General features: G+C 42.6%; 1 protein-coding gene across 5 annotated transcripts in view; it reads right to left on the bottom strand.

Annotated features, from left to right (window-relative positions):
• Positions 1 to 19,963, bottom strand: part of SH3KBP1 (SH3 domain containing kinase binding protein 1) — a 359,726-nt gene that overhangs the window by 90,422 nt on the left and 249,341 nt on the right. For all 5 annotated transcript variants that reach the window (XM_019529214.1, XM_019529212.1, XM_019529213.1 and 2 more), the window contains one exon: positions 6,201 to 6,276. In XM_019529214.1, coding sequence (XP_019384759.1) covers positions 6,201 to 6,276 — 76 coding nt within the window. The remainder of the gene's footprint in view (positions 1 to 6,200; positions 6,277 to 19,963) is intronic.

The following is a 19,963-nucleotide window of genomic DNA, read 5'->3' as shown; positions in this document are numbered from 1 at the left end:
CACTGATGAAGATGTTGAACAGTGCGGGCCCGAGGACCGAGCCCTGCGGAAGGTGGTCAGGTGCAGTGAGGTGGGTGGCTCAATGCAGGAGCACCCCCTACTGGCCAGCCAAAGTAGGGAAAAAGAGAAACAGAGCACTAACCACCAATTAAGACTGTTCTACTTGAGTAAAACTGGCTACGATGCCTAGAATCAATACACCAGGCTGAGGTTAGCTAGCAGCATCCTCCGGCTTCTTCTCCTTCATTGCCACATATGTCCCAAAGTATCCTATAAGATTCCTTGATCCTTTCAAAATATGTTTAGTCCTAAGGCTGAAAAATCAGCACAGAACTTAAAAACAAGCTAAGTTAGCTCTAACTAAAGAAAGTTAGTTTTAAGGACAACGGAAGCCAAAATGGCTTTTTAGGTTGGTGCATGCACTATATTATACCTGTACTTCACAGACTGCACTGGCCTGAAATGTATTTCCTGTTGTAAATGCAAAGGACTGATTTTGATGCACAGTATAAAGCCCATGTGATTTGGAGTCTTGCTCATCTTGCCCACCTTCTTCCTTGGTTTGAAATACAAGCTGACAGTTCACAAACATGCTCATCTAGACATCCAGATAGATCTTCTCAGGGAAGGTCAATAACTGGAACCTGCTTTTCCCCTCAGTCCAAACTGAGACAGTGCTCTTCCGTTCATGTCTGACTTTCCTTTTCCCTAGTGCAATCAGCTTCCCCCAGACTGACAAAGCACAGAAACTGTGCTAAATTTGTACTTCTAACTTACATGATTAAAAAGAAAATAATATAATAATATAGAAAAGCACTGGCTCAGGGGCGATCTGAGGGCCACCTATAAGTTTATAAAGGGTGTCCACCAGGATATGAGGGAACATTTGTTCACCAGAGCCCCCCAAAGGACAACAAGGTCTAACAGTTATAAACTCCTGCAAGACCATTTCAGCTGGACGTAAGGAAGAATTTCTTTACTGTCTGAGCCCTCAAGGTCTGGAATAGACTGCCACTGGAGGTAGTTCAAGCACCTACTTTGAATGCCTTCATAGATTTCATAGATATTAGGGCTGGAAGGGAACTCGGAAGATCAGAGTCCAGTCCTAATGTCTATGTAATGTCAAGAGAAAATTGGATGTTTATCTTGCTGGGATCCTATGACCCCAGCTGACTTCCTGCCCCTGGGGCAGGGGACTGGACTCGATGATCTTCCGAGGTTCCTTCCAGCCCTAGTGCCTATGAAATCTATGAAAATCGGACATATCTGATTTTTGAAAGTTGGTTATTTCTCATTCCACAGGAAGCCTAGAATCACACACCAAATAAGTTGGGTACACACATGCTAATGGAGTTTAGATAAGTAAAAAGAATAACAGTTCAAAAATGAATGTCTAAAATTACAAGATATGAATCCTATTGAAATGGTTCTACATCAGGAGGAAGAAATTCTGGATAACAAAGACCTTACACACAAAGATAAGCTGCGCTTCTGTTACAAAACGTGGAATTGGATTACTGCTTGGTGCTCACTGTGGCTGTTAAATTCATTATCCAAAAGTTGATAACACAAAGCTATTTCCAATTAATTTTGTCATATTTAAACCATCAAAACATTATATCAGAACAGCAGAAACAAAGTGCAACCCTCTCCAATCAGATTCTTACTCATATAGGTTGAGTTAATTTTATAATTTGCACAAAAGTTACCTTCTCCATATTACTCACTAAACAAATATTCATCTCATATCCATCTGTTATATTCATCTCTTATTATGAAGAATTGGTTATTTTTACAAAGAAGTTTGTATCCATATAATGAAATGTCATAAAGTAAATGTAACCAGAAACCTATTGTGGCATATTATCCTTGAGTATCTATTATATAAGTGTGTGCATTTACATTCAGTTTTGTCAGTCTGAGCAACTGGAAATATCTCTCCCACTTATTAGCAATGGTTTTACTGTACAGTTTTTCAGAATCCAAATCTGACCCATTTTTAAAAAACAATAAATATTTATACATGCAATTAAAAAAAAAAAAGGAGAGCTCTCTGGGCTGCATGCTCTAGGAACACCTGGCAGCCCAGCGACCACCCTGCAGACTCTTTCCTTTGCATTTTAAACTTCTGTACAGGTCAGTTTTTCTTACAGGAAAACAAACCCAGGACTTGTCCTGGATGATCTGACTTTGTGTAGGTACGCAGCTCAAATTTACTAACGTTTCTTCTCATCTTCCTCTTCTCCACAAACCCCAAGTTCTTTTCCTCTTATTCAGGCGTTACAAGTCCCTAGGGACTTCCTTTTTCCATAGCATTCCCATTCAAGTCAGGGGCCTCCTTCCACTTTTATTTTGGCCTTGGAGCCCTCATATCTCCCTTCCTTCTCCCTCCAATTCTTGCAGGTCCTTTCACCCAATCCCAAGCTCTGAGCAAGCTTCCTCCTCTTCTCTCACAGCCATGAGGGCCCTGCCTCCTACTCTTTTACCCTTCAAAAGCCTGAGGGCTCCCCCTCTCTCCCCAGCCATTCTACCCCTCTCCAAATCTAAAGAGTTCTTCCCCCACTTTCCCAACCTTAAATCCTTATTCTTGTTGCCATGGGGAGCAAGAATCTTTCTTGTCTACCTGGACTTTCTTGTCTATCTGGACTGACAGAAAATGCTTCTCATGGCTACAACCTCTCCGTCCTTCTGTCACGTGCTAATTAAGGGGGGGAGGGGTGCCAGGAAAGCAGGGCACTAGCCCTGGGTGCCAACTTAGGAAGCAGCCAATAAGGCTGCTGCCACCACTGTCTGACCAGGCACTGCCCAGGGTTCAAAACTGCCCAGCTATGCCTCTGCTCAAGAGTATCAACAGTGAGATGACTCCTAAATGTGTGACAGAGAGAAGAGAAAATCAGTTGTTACTTCACAACAGAGGACCTTTTGCAAACTCACTGAATTGGGCAGAGAAGAAGACAAAGAAGTAAAGCTTCTTCCCATTCTGTGCATCTGCAGGCTACCCATTCTGTGCATATGTAGCCTTCCAGTGCAGCTGCTGCTGCCTGACAGCAGACAGCACTGGCATTAGCTATGGAAAGAAAGAAAGAGAAAGAACTCGGTGGTCATACTCCTGTCTTTCTGCCTTGCCAATGCTAACTGCTCCTGCACAGACCTCCCACACCTCCAAGCAGTGCCTCACAATGAGCATATTAGAATCAAAATAATGTTTCTGAGAGTCCCCTTCCAGTCTTGAGCAGAACCTGTGTGTGACTCTTGCCTTAAGCTACTTCTCCTGGGGATGGCTACTTAGCACCTGGCGATCCCAATAAGGACTGAAGATCCAGCAATTTTGAAAAAAGGAAAGGCCAATTAAGCTAAGACCCAAGGTGGAGTGAATGGTACTAAGCTTAGCACTGCTAAGGAATACCTAGCAGCAGCCTGGGATTGGGGATCTTTTGGATTTATGGCTTTTCAAGCTTCTTTGAGGCAGCTTTTTCTGAAAATAAAAATAAGTTGTCAAAGAACATTCCCCTGCTTGAGACTACTTCAGAAACACTGAAGGGACCCAGGAGTACTGTTCAGCTGTTTCTATTTTTATTTATATGTTGTAGGTCGGAAACAATGGAATAAATATGAGACCATGAAGTAGGAGCACAAAAAGCTGGTATTCAATACTGATCCATAGATCCTATGGGACTATATAATTGGTTTCCACAGATTGCTAAATTGACTTATTCGGGAAGTTGTGCAGTCTAGGGACTGTGGGGAATTTTGGATGCACTTGTAATAAAAAGTCAGCAAGGCACCAGATGTAACACACTAGAAAACTCCCAGAATATTTTGGAACAGTTTTTTGGAATAATTTTCTAATCATGGCAAATATAGAACCATATTTATGAGTAGATCATTACAGACTACTTTTATTATTACAAAAAATATTTCTCCCAATTAAAATATAAAAACCACTGAGAAGCTTCTCAGTTCTTCATACATTAAATATGTGTTAATTCCAGGTGATTTAAGAGATATTTCTTGGAAAGGCTGCTTGGCATTGTGGTCTGTTTGCATAATTACACAATAATTACAGTATCCATGCTACAGTTCCCCCCCTCAAAAATCTCAAAGGACTATCAACATTAAAGAAGTTCAAAGAGGGTATCATCAAGTTCCAGAATAGATAAAATTTCCAAAGACCACAAACATAGTTGAAAGAAAAAAAAATTTGAAGAAAAACTTGGGAGTGCTGTGAATAAAACTGTGCACAGATGGAAATATTTTGTAATTTATACCATTCAAGTATTGTTCAGGAGTCTGCTTATCCCATCAGCGTTGATCACTGCAAAGCACAGTGTTGTTTGCCCACTGAAGTGATCCAAGTGACACAGCCTGAATGAGGGTTCTGGAAAAATAACCCCCAAATCCCCCCCAAAATACAAAACCAACCAAACAAAGCAAAAACTGAATATGCAAAGTATGCCAAGGAAATATCCCACAGAAGTACAAATAGCATAAACCCAACCAGGAGCCCAATTCATTCCTGATATAAGAGCATGATTCCAGTAAGATTTTCCAGGTGTTTGGGAAAGGTTCATTCAGGTGACGTCTTAAACTAGAAGTGCTGTTTTATATTGCACGGAAATTAGCTGGGGGAGGAGAGGTAAACTGCTTACATTTCCTCAGAATAAATAGTTTAGAGTTGAATGCCTACCCTTCCCTTCCCTTCATAAATAGCTCTACACCCTTTTTTCTGCAACATCTCCCCATTCTCCTTCCACTCTGTGTACACTTTAATTAAGAGCTAGTTTTGGGGAAAATGTTAACTGCCCATATTTATCTGAAGGGTACAAACATCAAGAGTAGAAAAGAACTGTGCTGATATAAAACAAAGGAAAATGTAATCCACAAATTAGGATTAATTTCTTAGTACAGCTTTAGACCTGAATCCAAAAGAAAAACAACACAATGGAAATCCCATATATTGGTTCATTTTAAATTGTAAAATAATTGGATAGTGAAGCCAGACATAATATTTTATTATATACAGAACAAGTAAGAGTAATCCTACACTGGCAGGGAGATGGACAAGATGACCTGGTAGCTCTTTTTCAGCTCAAATTTCTATGACTAAATTCCCCAATACATTCTATACTGCAGATTATTTTTTCGGCAGTGTCAATTTCTAGTGCTAATAAGGGAGCTTTACACATGGAAGTAGAAAATATGTAATAAGGATCTTGAGATATGGATAAGAGAAAAGAATTTCAACTTAGAAATTCAAAGCATTAAATAGTTACTATTTTTTCACTAATACAGTCCTTTTGTTTTTTCACTTAGTTCACTATACCTTGTGGAAAGTCCCTAAACACATTTGATTTTAATAAACTCTGCATAAAACACTTTTATATACATATTAAGATTAAAAGATGAGTGCTCTATGCGCAAGGTAGTCTGCATGTTACCTAACTGTATCACACTAAGGACAAAGCAGATATCTTCCTAAGAGTGGTGCTCATGTTTTAGGCGCCACAGGCCAGATGAACTGTGTGGGTCCAAGCCACAGGCCAGCCTGGGCCCTTGCATTGCCCCTGTTCAGCCTCCCTATGAGCCAGCGTCTGTGCCTGATCTAGCATGGAGGGCCATAGAACATGAACATCTGTGGGGAGTCAGAGAACAGATCTGAACCAGGGGTTGAGCACCTTTGTTCTATGATTAGTGCTTTTACCATTTTAAACAACAAGGTTCACAATCATTGAGATGCTCCAGTTGAATGCTTTATTTCCTACATGATTCCATGCAGGGTAGAGTTTGTTTCAGCTAAGGAAACAAACAAAAATAGGGAGAAGCATTATTAGGGACATATATATATATATATATATATATATATATATAAAACACACATGCAACTTGTAGTTGGAAACTGGATCACATTCAAATCTAATTAATTCAGAAGTATTCTTACAATTGGGGTAGGTGAAATAATTTTAATTTTTGGTGGCAGTGCTGGAGGTTAAAATCATCAGGGCAAACAATTCTGAGGCCTCTATGAAATGAAGCATTTTGAGGTGGCAGTGTTTAGACAAGCTCTGTTCTGAATATGCTTGCAGCCCTTCTTTTCTGGATGTAAAGAAAACTGCTTGTACCAAAATCTAAGAAAATGTTTAACACTTCCCAACAAGGTTACCAATACTTAGTGCAAAGGAGGAAAAAACAGTAAGGCTTACCCTTTGTTCTGTTGTCTGCTTCTATTTTTGTTGGCTCCTGAGTTGCTGCAGCTGGAGGTAATTTCTTCCCAACAGTCTGAAATAAATAAATTACTACTCTTTAACACCTCTTTATTTTCCCATTTAAAAATTTAGTGAGTTTATGGAAATCATGAAGAATACAAAAACAAAATAGAAAAAAGTATGTTAAAGGTACATGGTATCTGTGAATTAAAAAGAACATTTGAGATGTAGTGGTAGGATTGGACTGGTGTTGAAACTATGATGGTCCAGGGAAGGATTTTTATTTCATATCTTTTATTGGACCAAATTAATAGTTGGGAGAGATGTTAGACAAAGTTTTGGGCACAAAGGGCCATTCCCCATAGCTGAGAAAGAAGTAGGCACTGCTTGAGCTATAAAAGAGTGCAAAAGCAGTACTACACCTCCTACTTACCCCTTTGGCAAGTCCTGTGAGTTAGTGGTCATTGTTGCCCATGTTTAAAGAACTCTTTCTCTTCTGTGTTATTGTGTGAAAGACTCAAAAAAAACTGTCACTAGTGCTATCTAGTGGGGAAAAAACCAAGATGCAGAAAAAACAGGGGAATCCCCCCTCTAATTTTCTTCAGCAATAGTAAAATTAGATGTAACAAGTCACAACAGTATGTAAGACATTTCAGACAGATGTGTGAATTTCTAAAAGTATCCTTTAAAACTATTTCTCCTTTCTTGGTTATATTTGAAGTAGAAATATTATCTAGTCCACAAAGTTGTATTGCAATAAACCCTCATCAGTATCAGACAGGAAAGAGGTATGCCTACATTAGTGGCTCTCAACTTCTTTAGAATTAAGGCACTCTTCAGTAGGCTTGAGGTAACCCCTTAACAGACTCAAAAGTAATTCTCAGTAGGCTCAAGGCACACAACAACAATTCCAGCTGTTAGCTTTCACCAGTTTTTGACTCCAGAAAAATAATAGAGCGATTCTTCTGTTGCAAAGAACTCAGAACAACGACAACACGTCAGAAGGTTTTTGACACTATGGATTCTTATTTAAAATCTCTGGGTTCATCTTTTGAATCATGTTTGCACACCCAACAGTGCTAACATTGTGTGTGGGACCCTTGAAAAGATCTCAAGGCATACTATGGTGCTATGGCCCAAATCCTTGGCCCAAGTGCACATGTTGCCTCTATTAACCAGAAACAAGGAAATGTTATTTATGAATGCCCACTTTTTAATTTTGCAAATATATTATTTGTCATAGGAATGGTCCAACCAGAGATACCTGCATCTGCAATGACCAGTTATTTACTTGTTTTGCCAAAGTGCCTAACAAAGTCCCAGCTATGAGCCAGCATTTTATTATGCCAGAATAAAGAGTTCTCCCACCCCAAAGACCTTAACATCCAAATATAAGCTAAGAGAACAGATGGGATAGAGACAGGGAAATACAAGGAAAATACAGCAGACTGTTATCCAGCAGCCTAAACATTTTAGACTTTTTGTAGGATCACAGAAAATAAGTGAATTTCAAGGAAGGATTTGAAGAAGGATAACGAAGAGCTTTATGGATATTTAGAGTGCTCGTCAAGCATGAAGGGCAGTATGAAAGAAAGCATAAAGATACTTATTTGAAAATTTAACGAGCAGGCAATGCAGGCTAGCATCCGTAACTGATAGGAGGTGAAAGCTGACATTTTGATAACAAAGGGTAGTAGGGTGGAAACAAACCATGAAGGTCTTAAAAGTGCAGAAGCTTATACTGGATGAGAGAGAAAGAAGGGTGAGCCAGTGGTAGCATGAAGAGGGAGGGGTGTAATTTTGAAAGTGGCCAGCTAGAAAAGTGAGTTTTCCAGCAGCATTCAGCAAGGATAGGAGCAGGGCAAGACCACACTGGTTAGAATAAGGAGAAAAGACATCACAGTAATTGAGAGATGAAACCATGATAACCTGGACGGAAGTTTTAGCTTTGTGAATGGACAAGAAAGGCCAAATCTTAGAGATATTAGACAGAACAGGAATAAGCACGTTTTAAACATCTGGATATGAGAAGCTAAACAAAGGTCTCAGTGGCAAGACATCAGTGTTGTCTGCAGGAGGAAAGGAGATGGTGAAATCCTGGGAAGCCAGAAGATTCAGAGCTGTTTGGTTGGTTGGTTTTTTTTACCCTGAGATCTAGGAAGACTTCCATGAAGAGAAGCCAGAGAGGCAAGCTAAGACTTTAGTTTGGATAGAAAGAGACGAGACAAGGACAAACAGAAGAACAGAGAGGCAGATCTGTGAACTGAATTTGTGCTTGTGGATTAGATTACCCACAGTGAATGCACAGAGGAGGAAGAGACGGAGACAAAGCCCTGTGGACCCCCTACAAAACACTGTAGGGAGAAGATGGAGGACCCTCTCGAACATGGGCTGGAAAAGTAATTACAAAGGTAGTATGAGAACCATGGAAAGAATCATAAAAGTCAAGGGAAGATAAGAAGACTATCTGGCGGTGACAAAGGTGGCTGAACGGTCAAAATGAGAAGGAACTGCTGATTCTGAGCTTTAGCTCGCAAGGGAAAGAAAGATCACTAGAGAATTTTGCAAAAGTAGTTTTAATGGAGCGAAAACCTGGAGAGGATATAAGACAAACTTGAAGCAGCCACACAGATAGTTCATTCAATAAGAAAAATATAAAAGGAAGAAGAGAGATGGGGCAGCAGCTGGAAAGAGATGAGAGATAAAGGGTAACTATGCATCTCACCACACATTTGTTTTCATATCAAAAACTCATTTATGGCTCTGCATCATAAGATAATTTGGGGCAATATTGGAACATATGCTCTAAATAGTCACCATGTACTGCAAACACAAATATGAACTACTTGGTCCTAATGCCAGCATGAGAGTGTCTTGCAAAGAGATTTCTGGATGTGGGAGGGTGCAATAAAAATAAATAAAATCTGCATTTTTTTTTCTCACCAGTGAGTCACTGATTATGTGATCATATCAAATGTCAGAAAAAAACTGAATTAGAAACAACAAAACTAAAGAAGAAAACAAGGTGAAATCAGTGAATACCAATGGAAAGGTTATTCTGCAAAAATAAACCCACCACCAACCACAACTTGCAATCTAATCTTATTCAAGATTGCCTATTTTCAAGTGGCCTATTTTCCAGATGATGATACAAAATGATATAAACATAGGGCCTGAGATTTTCAATCACTAATTTTTATCTAGGCAAGCGGCTAAGTCAGAATGGGAGTTACCAGTTCCTTCCTTGGGCAGAAGAAAGAAAGGACGGCCAGGGCCCAAACACTATAGCTCCTTACCAAAAGGAAGAAGGCAAGCAGGAAGAAGACAGCCCTTGAGTTACTTGCTCCTTATTCAGGACAAGAGGTAGGTGGCAGAGAGCACAAGATCACACATTTTTACAGGACAACTGAATAGATGTGGAATCAGGCATGAGCACCTCTTAAGAAAATGAGCAGGCCCTGCGAGGGATTTACTGAGATTGGAGAAGCAGCATAACGCAGAGTGGTGCAAGTGGAAAGGAGATGTTAAGAAGTCAGGGCGAATTGCTGATTTTAACTTGGAACTCATTTATTTGAGGGAGTTCCCAGAATTCAATATTCTAGGGGAGTGAGGAGAGACACTATATCCATTATCGGGGCCTGGAAAGAGCGCCCAGAATTCACTGGAGTAGGACTGAACAGAATCCAGAATGTATACACACAGGGCCAGTGCAGAATTGATTTGTTCAGAGGGGAGACAACAACTCATTAATCAATGCGTCAGAATGCATTAATGCTTTTGAAGGGCAAGGGAATTAACTAACTGGTGATGGGAAGCGCCAAGTGTGATTTAATAGACTGATAAGAAGTGAAGATGTAATGATACGCATTATGCATTTCTGGCTTTGGGGAGACATGCCCTAATCAACAGTCTTTAGTCTTCCAGTGAAAAGATACTTGATTTTTAAATGTTAGAAGGCCTGTATATACTGATACCTCTATGCTTATCAAACACTTCTGTTTCATTTTCCATGCTGAATACTGCGATACTCAACAGTATCCTTAACTTGTTAGTTCTGAAACCTAATATATGGTGAATTATTAAAAAAAACCCCCACAAGCTGAGTTTTCCCCACTGCATGAGACAGAGCGCCTCTCTTCCAACAGTACAACGATTTGTTATGTTTTTCATGGAATAAGAGAGTCCCAGGCCAGCTTTCACAGCTACTAATCTGAGCAAGTAAAAAGGAAGAAAATAGCCTAAGACACAGATAAATCTCCCTTCCCAGTTATTTTGGGTCACAGGGCCTGCTGCTGGCTTTGACCCACTCTACGTCCCTTCCTAAGGAAGGTCAGTAGATCAGGTACCTTGAGTTAAATATGAGGTAACAAAACCCAAGACAAACCAACATTCTAATCATACTGATTCTGGATACAAGCTTTCTAATATAAGATTTTTCTTTCCAGAGACTAGAACAGTAAATGGTACTTCTGGTCCAGGTATATTTTCCCTTTCTCAGCCCTTAAGGACCAGTATATCTTATGACATGCTTCAGAAAATGTGGAGCTCAGGTTAAGTGTAGGAGCAAAGACAGAAACTTCAAACTACCTGCCAAAAACCAGATACAATTCCCCGTCCTATCCCATTTATTTCATACTGGACTGTAAAGAAATGCCTTTCATACATACATCCTTGAAGCCCTTCTGGACACTTGGATCTACACAGAAAAATGCTGAATATAATTCAGTATGAATACAAAGCTCCAGCTCTTATTATATTTCTCTCCTAACTTCATCCCTAACTTAGGTACCAGCACATGTAAGATAAATAGCTGCAAAGAATGAAGCAAACTTTACAGTAAACTGATTTTCACTATGCTTGGGAAGTTGGTAGATATTAATAACCTCATTATACAGATTATGGAGACTGAGGCACATATTGATTAGGCAACTTGCCCAGGATTACACAGGAAATATATGGTGTAAATGGCAACTAAACACAAATTTCATGGCTCCAGGCCCTGGCTACCTCCCATCAGAAAATCCAGGAGCATTTTGAGCTTGTTATTCCTGTGAGGTAACTACATTTGGATTATCTAGCTGTCAGACATACATCTTCCTGATACCATGGCTTCAGGCAAGTGAATCTTAACGATGAAAGAGGAAAGGGACTTTTCCTAAACACGAAGAGCTTAGGAATATAAGAATAATGGCCAAACTTTGCTGTACTGATATTAAGAAGCATGACATGGATTTAACAGCAACCTGCAGGTCCTAATGCTTGGCTTCATGAAGCTAATGAAAGGGATGCTTAGCATTAGAACAACAGGCAGTGCTTAACCAAAGGGGTTCTGCTGGGACTTTGACGTTAGATGCATTGCCTAGCCTTATCAGTGCAGCCCACACTTCCCTCAGTTACTGAATGAAGAAAGGACTACAAACACTGCAGAAATGGCATCTGAAATTTGTTGGAAAAGGAACTAAATAATCCAGAAATGCTCCTTTTCCTTTTATGTACATATTCTGGAATAAATCAAGACCCATAAGAGAAAGAACAACACAAGACAAAGTCAAGCCATGATGGGGGCATAACCTGTGAGCTTCCATCACGTAGCTCTGCTAATGTAGCTATGACCAGAAACACTTGCAGGGTACTTTCTGAAATATCCCACAAAATGGGAGCCAAAATGGATTTTTACCCAGTTTTATTTCATTACAGTTTGTAAAAAAGGTAAGGGTTGTCACTAAGACGACAGAAGTTCGGGGGGGGGGGTGGATTTAATCCCTTGTTTTTAGGTAATAAAAGAAAGCAGAATTCTGGGGTAGCATTATAACTGGAAACATGTTATACTACTATATTAATTCACCATGATCCACTGGCTGGGGAACTGGCTCCACAGTAGGACCCAGAGGGTGGTGGGAGACGGAAGTCAATCGTTGTGGTGCGCGGTGACCACTGGGGTCCCCCAAGGCTCTGTCCTAGGGCCTATACTTTTTAACATCTTCATCAATGATGTAGACATTGGTGTCAGACGTGGACTGGCCAAGTTTGCCGACGACACCAAACTCTGGGGTAAAGGATCCACTCCTGAGGACAGGAGGGTGATCCAGGCAGATCTTGACAGGCTCATGAAATGGTAGAATGAAAACATGATGGTGGATGAAAACAATGGTAGGATGAAAACAAAAAATGCAAGGTTCTCCACCTTGGGAGGAAAAACCTGCAGCATGCTTATAGGCTCAGCAATGCTATGCTGGTTAGCACTACAGATGAAAGGGACGTGGGGGTCACGATTGACTACAAGATGAACATGAGCCTCCAATGCAATGCTGCGGCTAGTAAAGCGACCAAACTCTGGCTTGCATCCATAGATGCTTCTCGAGCAAATCCCAGGATGTCATCCTCCTGCTGTACTTGGCCTTGGTGAGGCTGCAGCTGGAGTACTGCGTCCAGTTTTGTGCTCCACAAATCAAAAAGGATGTGGAGAAGCTTGAGAGGGTGCATAGGAGAGCCACGTGCATGATCAGAGGTCAGGAAAACAGATCTTATGATGAGAGGCTGAGAGCCATGGGACTCTTCAGCCTAGAAAAAGGCAGGCTCAGGGGCAATCTGGTGGCCACCTATAAATTTATCAGGGGTGTTCACTAGGATCTGGGGGGAAACGCCTGTTCACCAGAGCACCCCAAAGAATGACAAGATCGAACGGTCACAAACTCTGCCACGACTGATTCAGGCTGGATATAAAGAAGAACTTCTTTACGGTCCAAGCCCCCAAGGTTTGAAATAGACTGCCACCAGAGGTGGTTCAAGCACCCACTTGGAACACCCTCAAGACACATTTGGATGTCTATCTTGCTGGGATTCTATGATCCCTGCTGACTTTCTGCCCCTGGGGCAGGGGGCTGGACTCGAAGATCCTTCGGGGTCCCTTCCAGCCCAAATGTCTACGAAATCTATGAATTACTGCCCCAACCCAGCAGTACTCTAGCACTGTGCTTGCTGCTACTCGCTCTCATGTTGAATTTTATAAAGACACTGAAGAAGTTCTATTTCATCCTTAGTCAGACAGTGGGGACTGCAACAAGGGGCTGAGGAATGGTAGAATAGCAACATAATCCTACACAGCTCTTGAAAGTCCAGGAAATCCCACTGACTGCATCTGGGGGAAAGAAACATAACAGTTCTTTGGCTATAATATTCTTTTCCCCCTTTTCCAGCTACTTGTTCACATGTGATGACAGAGGGAGGACAGAGGCACCAATTTGTCATCCAAATTTGGGAGCCTAGAGGTGTGCTGCTTGCCTGGAGTACAGGACATCACAGAGAATCCACCAAAGTTCATCCAGCCTTCAGACCAGTACCCATTCCTTCTTGTCCATGTAGGTACCAACTATACTGCCAGGAATGACACTGAGTAAATCAGAGGTGATTCTAAGGCTTTTGGCAGTAGGTGTTGTCATCAATTCTTTTCATGGAAGGCAAGGGTCAAAGCAGACATCACTGTATCCTGGAAGTGAATGTGTGGCTAAAATGGTGATGTTGATGTAAAGGCTTCAGCTTCTTAAACAACAGACGGATGTTCTTGGGAGGAGGATTGCGATTAAGAGATGGGATCCACCTGACAAGATTGGAAAAAAGCATCTTTGGGTGTCATCTGATCAACCGAGTAAGGTGGGCTTTACGCTAGGTTCCACTGGGGGGGAAACTAAGGGCATGGTGATCAAAACCCTCCAGCAACAAAGCACACTATCCACAGAAAAAGGACTTGAAGAAGCAATTTAACTCTGGGAAAGGGCCAGAGAGCTACAGGAATGCAACAAGGGGCAGAAAAGGGAAGCAAGGAGGTCAAAATGTGACCGATGCATGTATACAAATGCAAGAAGTATAGGGAATAAACAAGATAAGCTAGAAGCTGGAGCCTGTGAGAAGAACAATGAGCTAATTGGCATCACCGAGACCTAGTGGGCCAGCTCTTATGACTGGAATGTCAACATCATGGGTTCAGAAGGACAGGGTTGGGAGAAAAGGTAGTGTTGCCTCCTATATCAAACACACATACACTTGTCCCCTGGTTCAGGAGGAGGAAGACAGCAAAGCAGAATGAATCTAGGTAAAGATGAAAGGTGAAAGATGCAGCACTGGATATAATGGTATGGATTACCAAATCAGGAAGAGGAGGTAGATGAGGCACTCTTCAAGCAGGTAACAAATCTGTGCAAAAGCTATAGGATGGCACTGATGGGAGATTTCAATTTTCCAGACATCTGCTGGAAGAACAATTCAACCAATATAAAATATCACGCCAGTTCTTAACTTTCGTGGAAGACAGACAACTTTCTGTTCCAGAAAGCAGAGGATACAGCTAGGGGATCATTTATCTTGGATCTTGTCCTGACCAATAGGAAAGAACTGGTAGAAGATGTGAAGGTGATTGGTAACTTGAGAGGAAGTGATCAGAATATGGTAGAATTCCAAATCCTGAGACAGGGAAAGCATGAGTTCAGCAAAATCAGGATGCCAGATTTTAAAAAGGTGGATTTCATCTGACTCAAGTTTATAGGCATGGTTTCATGGGAGGACAGACTGAAGGATCCAAGTTCTAGCACAGTATTGGAAGCCCAACAAAAAACTGTCCTGACTTGGTGAAAACACAAGAAGAATGGCAAGAGACCAATGTGACTATAAAAAAAGCTTCTGAAATGCCTCAAATGCAAAAGAAAGGCATACAGGCAAAGGAAAAATGGGCAGGTTACCAAAGACGTGTACCAGGAAACAGCAAGAACATGCAGGGACAAAATCAGGAAGGCGAAGATAAAGAATGAGCTGCACCTGGAGAATAAAATTAAGGACAAGAAAAGATTCTACAAGTATGTTGGCAAGAAGGACCAAGGAAGCTGTGGGTTTTCTGTTAACAGGGGAAACTCGTAACAGAAGAGGCAAAGAAGGAGGATCTACTCAACATCTACTCTGCCTCAGTCTTTAGAAAAAAGTTAGGCTGCAGCCAAACACTTAATAAGGATTATCTGGATAAGGAAGGGGGCAAGATAAGGAAGGAGATAACAAAAAAAGATAGTCAGAAAGCTTTGTTGGGTCTGAATGAATCAGAACAGCGGGGCTGGATGAACTTCATCCCATGATACTAAAAGAACTTCCAGAGGAGATCTTGGAGCCCTTGGCAATGACCTTCATGAAGTTGTAGGACATGAGCCAGATACAGAGGACTGGAAAAGGGCCAACATATGGACTCTCTTTAAAAAAGGAGGACCCAAGGAACTACAGACTGGTTAGCCTCACCTCAATACCTGGGAAGTAACTGGAGTATATCCCAAGGAAGACCATTCTGGACTTCAGCAAGGCTTTTGACAAGGTCCCACACAACCTTTTCATATAAATTGGAGAAATGTGGGCTGGATAAAACTACAAGGTGGATAAATAACTGTCTCAATAGCTGCAAGCAAAGGATAATTATCAATGGGTCCCAAGCCAGAATGGCAGAAGGTTTCAAGTGGAATCCCACATGGGGTTTGTTCTGGGTCCACTGCTGTTAGATGTTTTTATTAACTATTTGAATGCTGGCGTACAAAGTAGGGCTGTATGAAGTTCCAGTCGCTGATTTAATTCGAAGGAGCTTTAGCCCAATTCAGCAGCGAAATCTCTGAATCCAAATCGAATCAGGAGACCCACTAATCTTCCCCGAATTGAATCGGAAGACTCCGATTTGATTGGAAGTGATTCGACGATTCTGTAAAGTACTTCTGGTCCGCTTCTGGGTCTGCCACCAAGTGTGCGAGACACCCTCCCACTAAGGAAGGTGTGACACGCTATCCGCCCCACAATCTCAGCATTCACGAGCCGCACCTGGTACTTTGAGGTACATAGAAACAACATATAAAGCTGTGTCTACGGCCAAATCACTGATTCTCCAAATCAGAATCAAATCTTCATATCCACATTCGGCCGAACTGAATCAGGACAGTGATCCAGAATCAGAGAATCAAATTGCTGTCCTCTGAATCTGGCCGCATCTGAATCCAAATCGAATACTGCCTGCTTTGCACACCCCTAATACAAAGCTTCTTGAGCAAGTTTGCAGACATGAAACTGGGAAGGACTGTGAACACACTGGAAGAAGAAGAATCTTGATAGATTGGAAAGTTGGTTTAGAGCGAACAGGATGAATTTCAGTGCAGACAAATGCAAAGTCTTAGAACTTGGGAAGAATAATCAAAAACACAAATAGAAAATGGGTGACACCTGGCTGGATGGTGGCACTACAGAAAAGGATTTGGGAGTCCTGGTAGATCACAGACTCAAAAGGAGTCTGCAGTGTGATGCAGCCACACAAAAGGCAAATGTGTTTTTGGGATGCAACTATAAAAGTATTAGCGGTAAGACACAAGAGCTGATAGTGCCTCTCTATTTGGCACTGCTTAGGCCTCATCTGGAGTATTATGTGCAGTTCTGGACGCCACATGTTAAGAAGAGATGATCAAGAGCTTGGAAGGCACGTTATATAAGGAGAGGCTGAAGGATCTAGACATGTACAGCTTGCCAAAAAGGCGCTTAAGAGGGAACGTGATGGCAGTCTTCAATTACCTGAAAAGCTACCATAGAGGAGGAGGAAAGCACCTTTTTTCTCTTGCTGCAGAGATGAGGATGCAGACCAATGTCTTGAAGTCGCAGCAAAGTAAGTTTAGATTGATTATCCGGAAAAAACTTCATTGCTGCAAGTGTAGTGAGACAGTAAAATAGACTGCCTAGGGAACTTGTGGACTCTCCAAGCCTCCTTCAGGGGTACTGGGTGTTGGCTGGTCCCCAGGGGCTGGGGACTCTGACTGGTAGGTGCTGATACTCCTGCTCGGACCAAAGCCAGAGGCTCCTGGCTAGAGGGTGTTGCCCTTCCATTCAGAGTTAGACCGATCACCAGATTTGGGGTCAGGAAGGAATTTTACCCTATGGCCAGATTGGTATGGAGTGTGTGTGGGGCGGGTGTGGGGGAGTTGCTTTCTTCTGTAGTGGGGGGCCTAGCAATCTACTTGGGATCTCTCAAGCATATATTGACAACATTTCACAGAACTAGAGCACTGGCTGCCATGGTTCCCCCGCTTTACCTGTGGCAGATTAGGGTGTCAGGTCTGTGTTGTGTCAGGGTTGTTAGCAGTCATATGCAAAGTTTGATGATAATGATGGGTGATCATTTGTGAACGAGTAAGATTGTCCAAGGATCTCAATAGTGAGACTGCAGGTGGCTCCGCAGCCCAATTCTAGATCCACATGTCTTGTCACAGTGAGGACAGGTGTTTCCAGAACCGACGGGCACTGTGTTGCTGCACTGGATATTCCGATGTTCTTTTTGCCTGTTCCTCTTTTCCTTTTCTGCCTGTCAATGAGCTGTTTCAAAGTGTTGAGGTCTCTCCCAAAGAGCCTTCCTCCATTTTGGTTGGTCCTGAGCAAGGGTCTCCCAAGTGTTGATGTCGATGTTACACCTCTTCACGTTTGCCTTCAGGGTGTCTTTGAAGTGCTTTCTTTGCCCTCCGCTACTTTGCTGAACTTCTTTCAGCTGTGAGAAAAAGATTCTCTTTGGAAGGTGGGAGACAGGCACGAGAACAACGTGATCTCTTTCAGCGAAGTTCGTTTTGGATGATCATGGTCTCAATGCTATTGGAGTTTGCTTCGCCCAAGACACTGATGTTAGCGCATCTATCCTCCCAGCTAATCTGAAGGAACTTGTGAAGGCACCGTTGGTGGTACTTTTTCAAGCTCTTGAGATGTCTTCCATATATGGTCCAAGTTTCTGACCAATACAGCAAAGCTGGAATGACAATAGCTCAATAAATCAAGAGCTTCATTTCAGCAAGGATGTCATGATTTAAGAAGACTCTCTTACTCAGACTTCCAAAGGCTGGGCTCGCACATTTTAAGTGGTGTATTTTCGAGTGGATGTCTGCCTTTGATGAAAGATGGCTTCCAAGATAGGCGAAGTGATCCAAGTTTTCCAGCAATTCTCCACTGATTTGAATGGGGTGGTGGGGGGTTGTTTCTCCATTTGGAGCAAGTTGGTAAAGGACTTGTGCTTTCCTGATGTTTATAGTTAGGCCAATACCCTCGTAGACTTCCGAGAATACATCAAGAATGGTTTGGAGGTCCGTTTCAGATTGAGCAACAACAGCATTGTCATCTGCATACTGGAGTTCCATTATGGATGTTGTCGTGGTCTTCGTTCCAGACTCGAGTCTGTTGAGGATGAAGAGTCTTCCATCCATCCTATACACAATTTCAATTCCAGGTGGGAGCTTTCTGTTGAACTTTTCTATATGCAAAGTTTAGATTATGGTTTGTATAGGATGGTTTGGCTAGCAATGATCCCAGGCAGGGGGTTGAACTAGAAGACCTTCGGAAATCCCTTCCAGCCTACTTCTCTATGATACTATGATTTTTTTAATTCTTTAGGCAAAAAAAGGGAAGTGCTGAGGTCCCAGAGGGGAGGGGAGCCAGGTGTCCAAGGAGAGTGGTCGCTCCTTAAGGAGACGATCCTCCAAGCCCAAAGGAAGGTAATCCCAACAAGGATCAAAGGGAGCAGGAGGGCACACAAGCCCCCATGGCTCATCAAAAGCATCTGGGAATGTCTCCTTGCTAAAAGGGAGGCGTACACCCAATGGAAAAAAGGGGACATCACCATGGATGACTATACTGCAGTCGCTTGGGGATGTAGGGGAGTAGTCAGGAAGGCCAAGGCAGAGATGGAATTAGGGCTAGCTTCCCGGATTAAGCATAATAAGAAGTCCTTCTTCAAATACTTACAGGGTAAAAAGAAGGTTCCGGGTAACGTGGGGCCCCTGCAGGACGCGTTGGGGAATTTGGTCGTCACACCAGACGACAAAGCTAACATGTTTAACGATTTCTTTGCCTCCATCTTCCTAAGTAGGAACCAGAACAGTCACCTCCCTGCTGGGCCCCCCTTGGGCCCCAGGGGAGGCACACCTGGGCCAAGGGTTACTGAGGAACTAGTTAGGGAGCTTCTGGAGGGGTTGGACGTATTTCAAGTCAGCCAGTCTGGATGATCTCCACCCTAGAGTTCTAAAGGAATTGGCTGAGGTAATTGCAGGACCCCTGGCACAGCTTTACGAGCACTCATGGTGCTCTGGTGTGGTGCCGGAGGACTGGAAGAGGGCCAACGTGGTTCCCATCTTCAAAAAGGGAAAGAAAGAGGACCCAGGAAACTATAGGCCAGTTAGTCTTACCTCAATCGTAGGCAAGCTGTTTGAGAAAATTATTCTGGCACACATCCATGAGGGGCCTGCAGGGGACTGCATGCTTTGGGGCAACCAACACAGGTTCATCAGTGGCAGGTCCTGTCAGACCAACCTGGTGGCCTTTTACAATCAGATCACCAAATCATTAGATGCGGGGGTAGCAGCGGACATAGTCTTCCTGGACTTTCGGAAGGCTTTCGACACTGTCTCTCACCCCACTCTCATTAAGAAACTGGGGGATTCTGGTGTTGACGCCCACACAGTCAAATGGGTCGCCAGCTGGCTGGAGGGCCGCACCCAGAGGGTGGTAGTGGATGGGTCGGATGGGTCCTACTCAACCTGGAGGGATGTGGTCAGTGGGGTTCCGCAGGGCTCGATCCTCGGGCCTGCGCTGTTCAACAGCTTCATCAGCGACTTGGACAAGGGGGTAAAAAGCACCCTGTTCAAATCTGCTGATGACACTAAGATGTGGGGGGATGTGGGTGCACTACAAGGAAGCAACAGGCTACAATCGGACCTAGACAGGTT

Source organism: Crocodylus porosus, unplaced genomic scaffold (assembly GCF_001723895.1).
Source record: "Crocodylus porosus isolate Cpor-Errol unplaced genomic scaffold, CroPor_comp1, whole genome shotgun sequence".
NCBI classification, from domain to species: Eukaryota; Metazoa; Chordata; order Crocodylia; family Crocodylidae; genus Crocodylus; species Crocodylus porosus.
The sequence above is the reverse complement of the archived record's forward strand: the minus strand, read 5'-3'. Positions and strand labels throughout refer to the sequence as shown.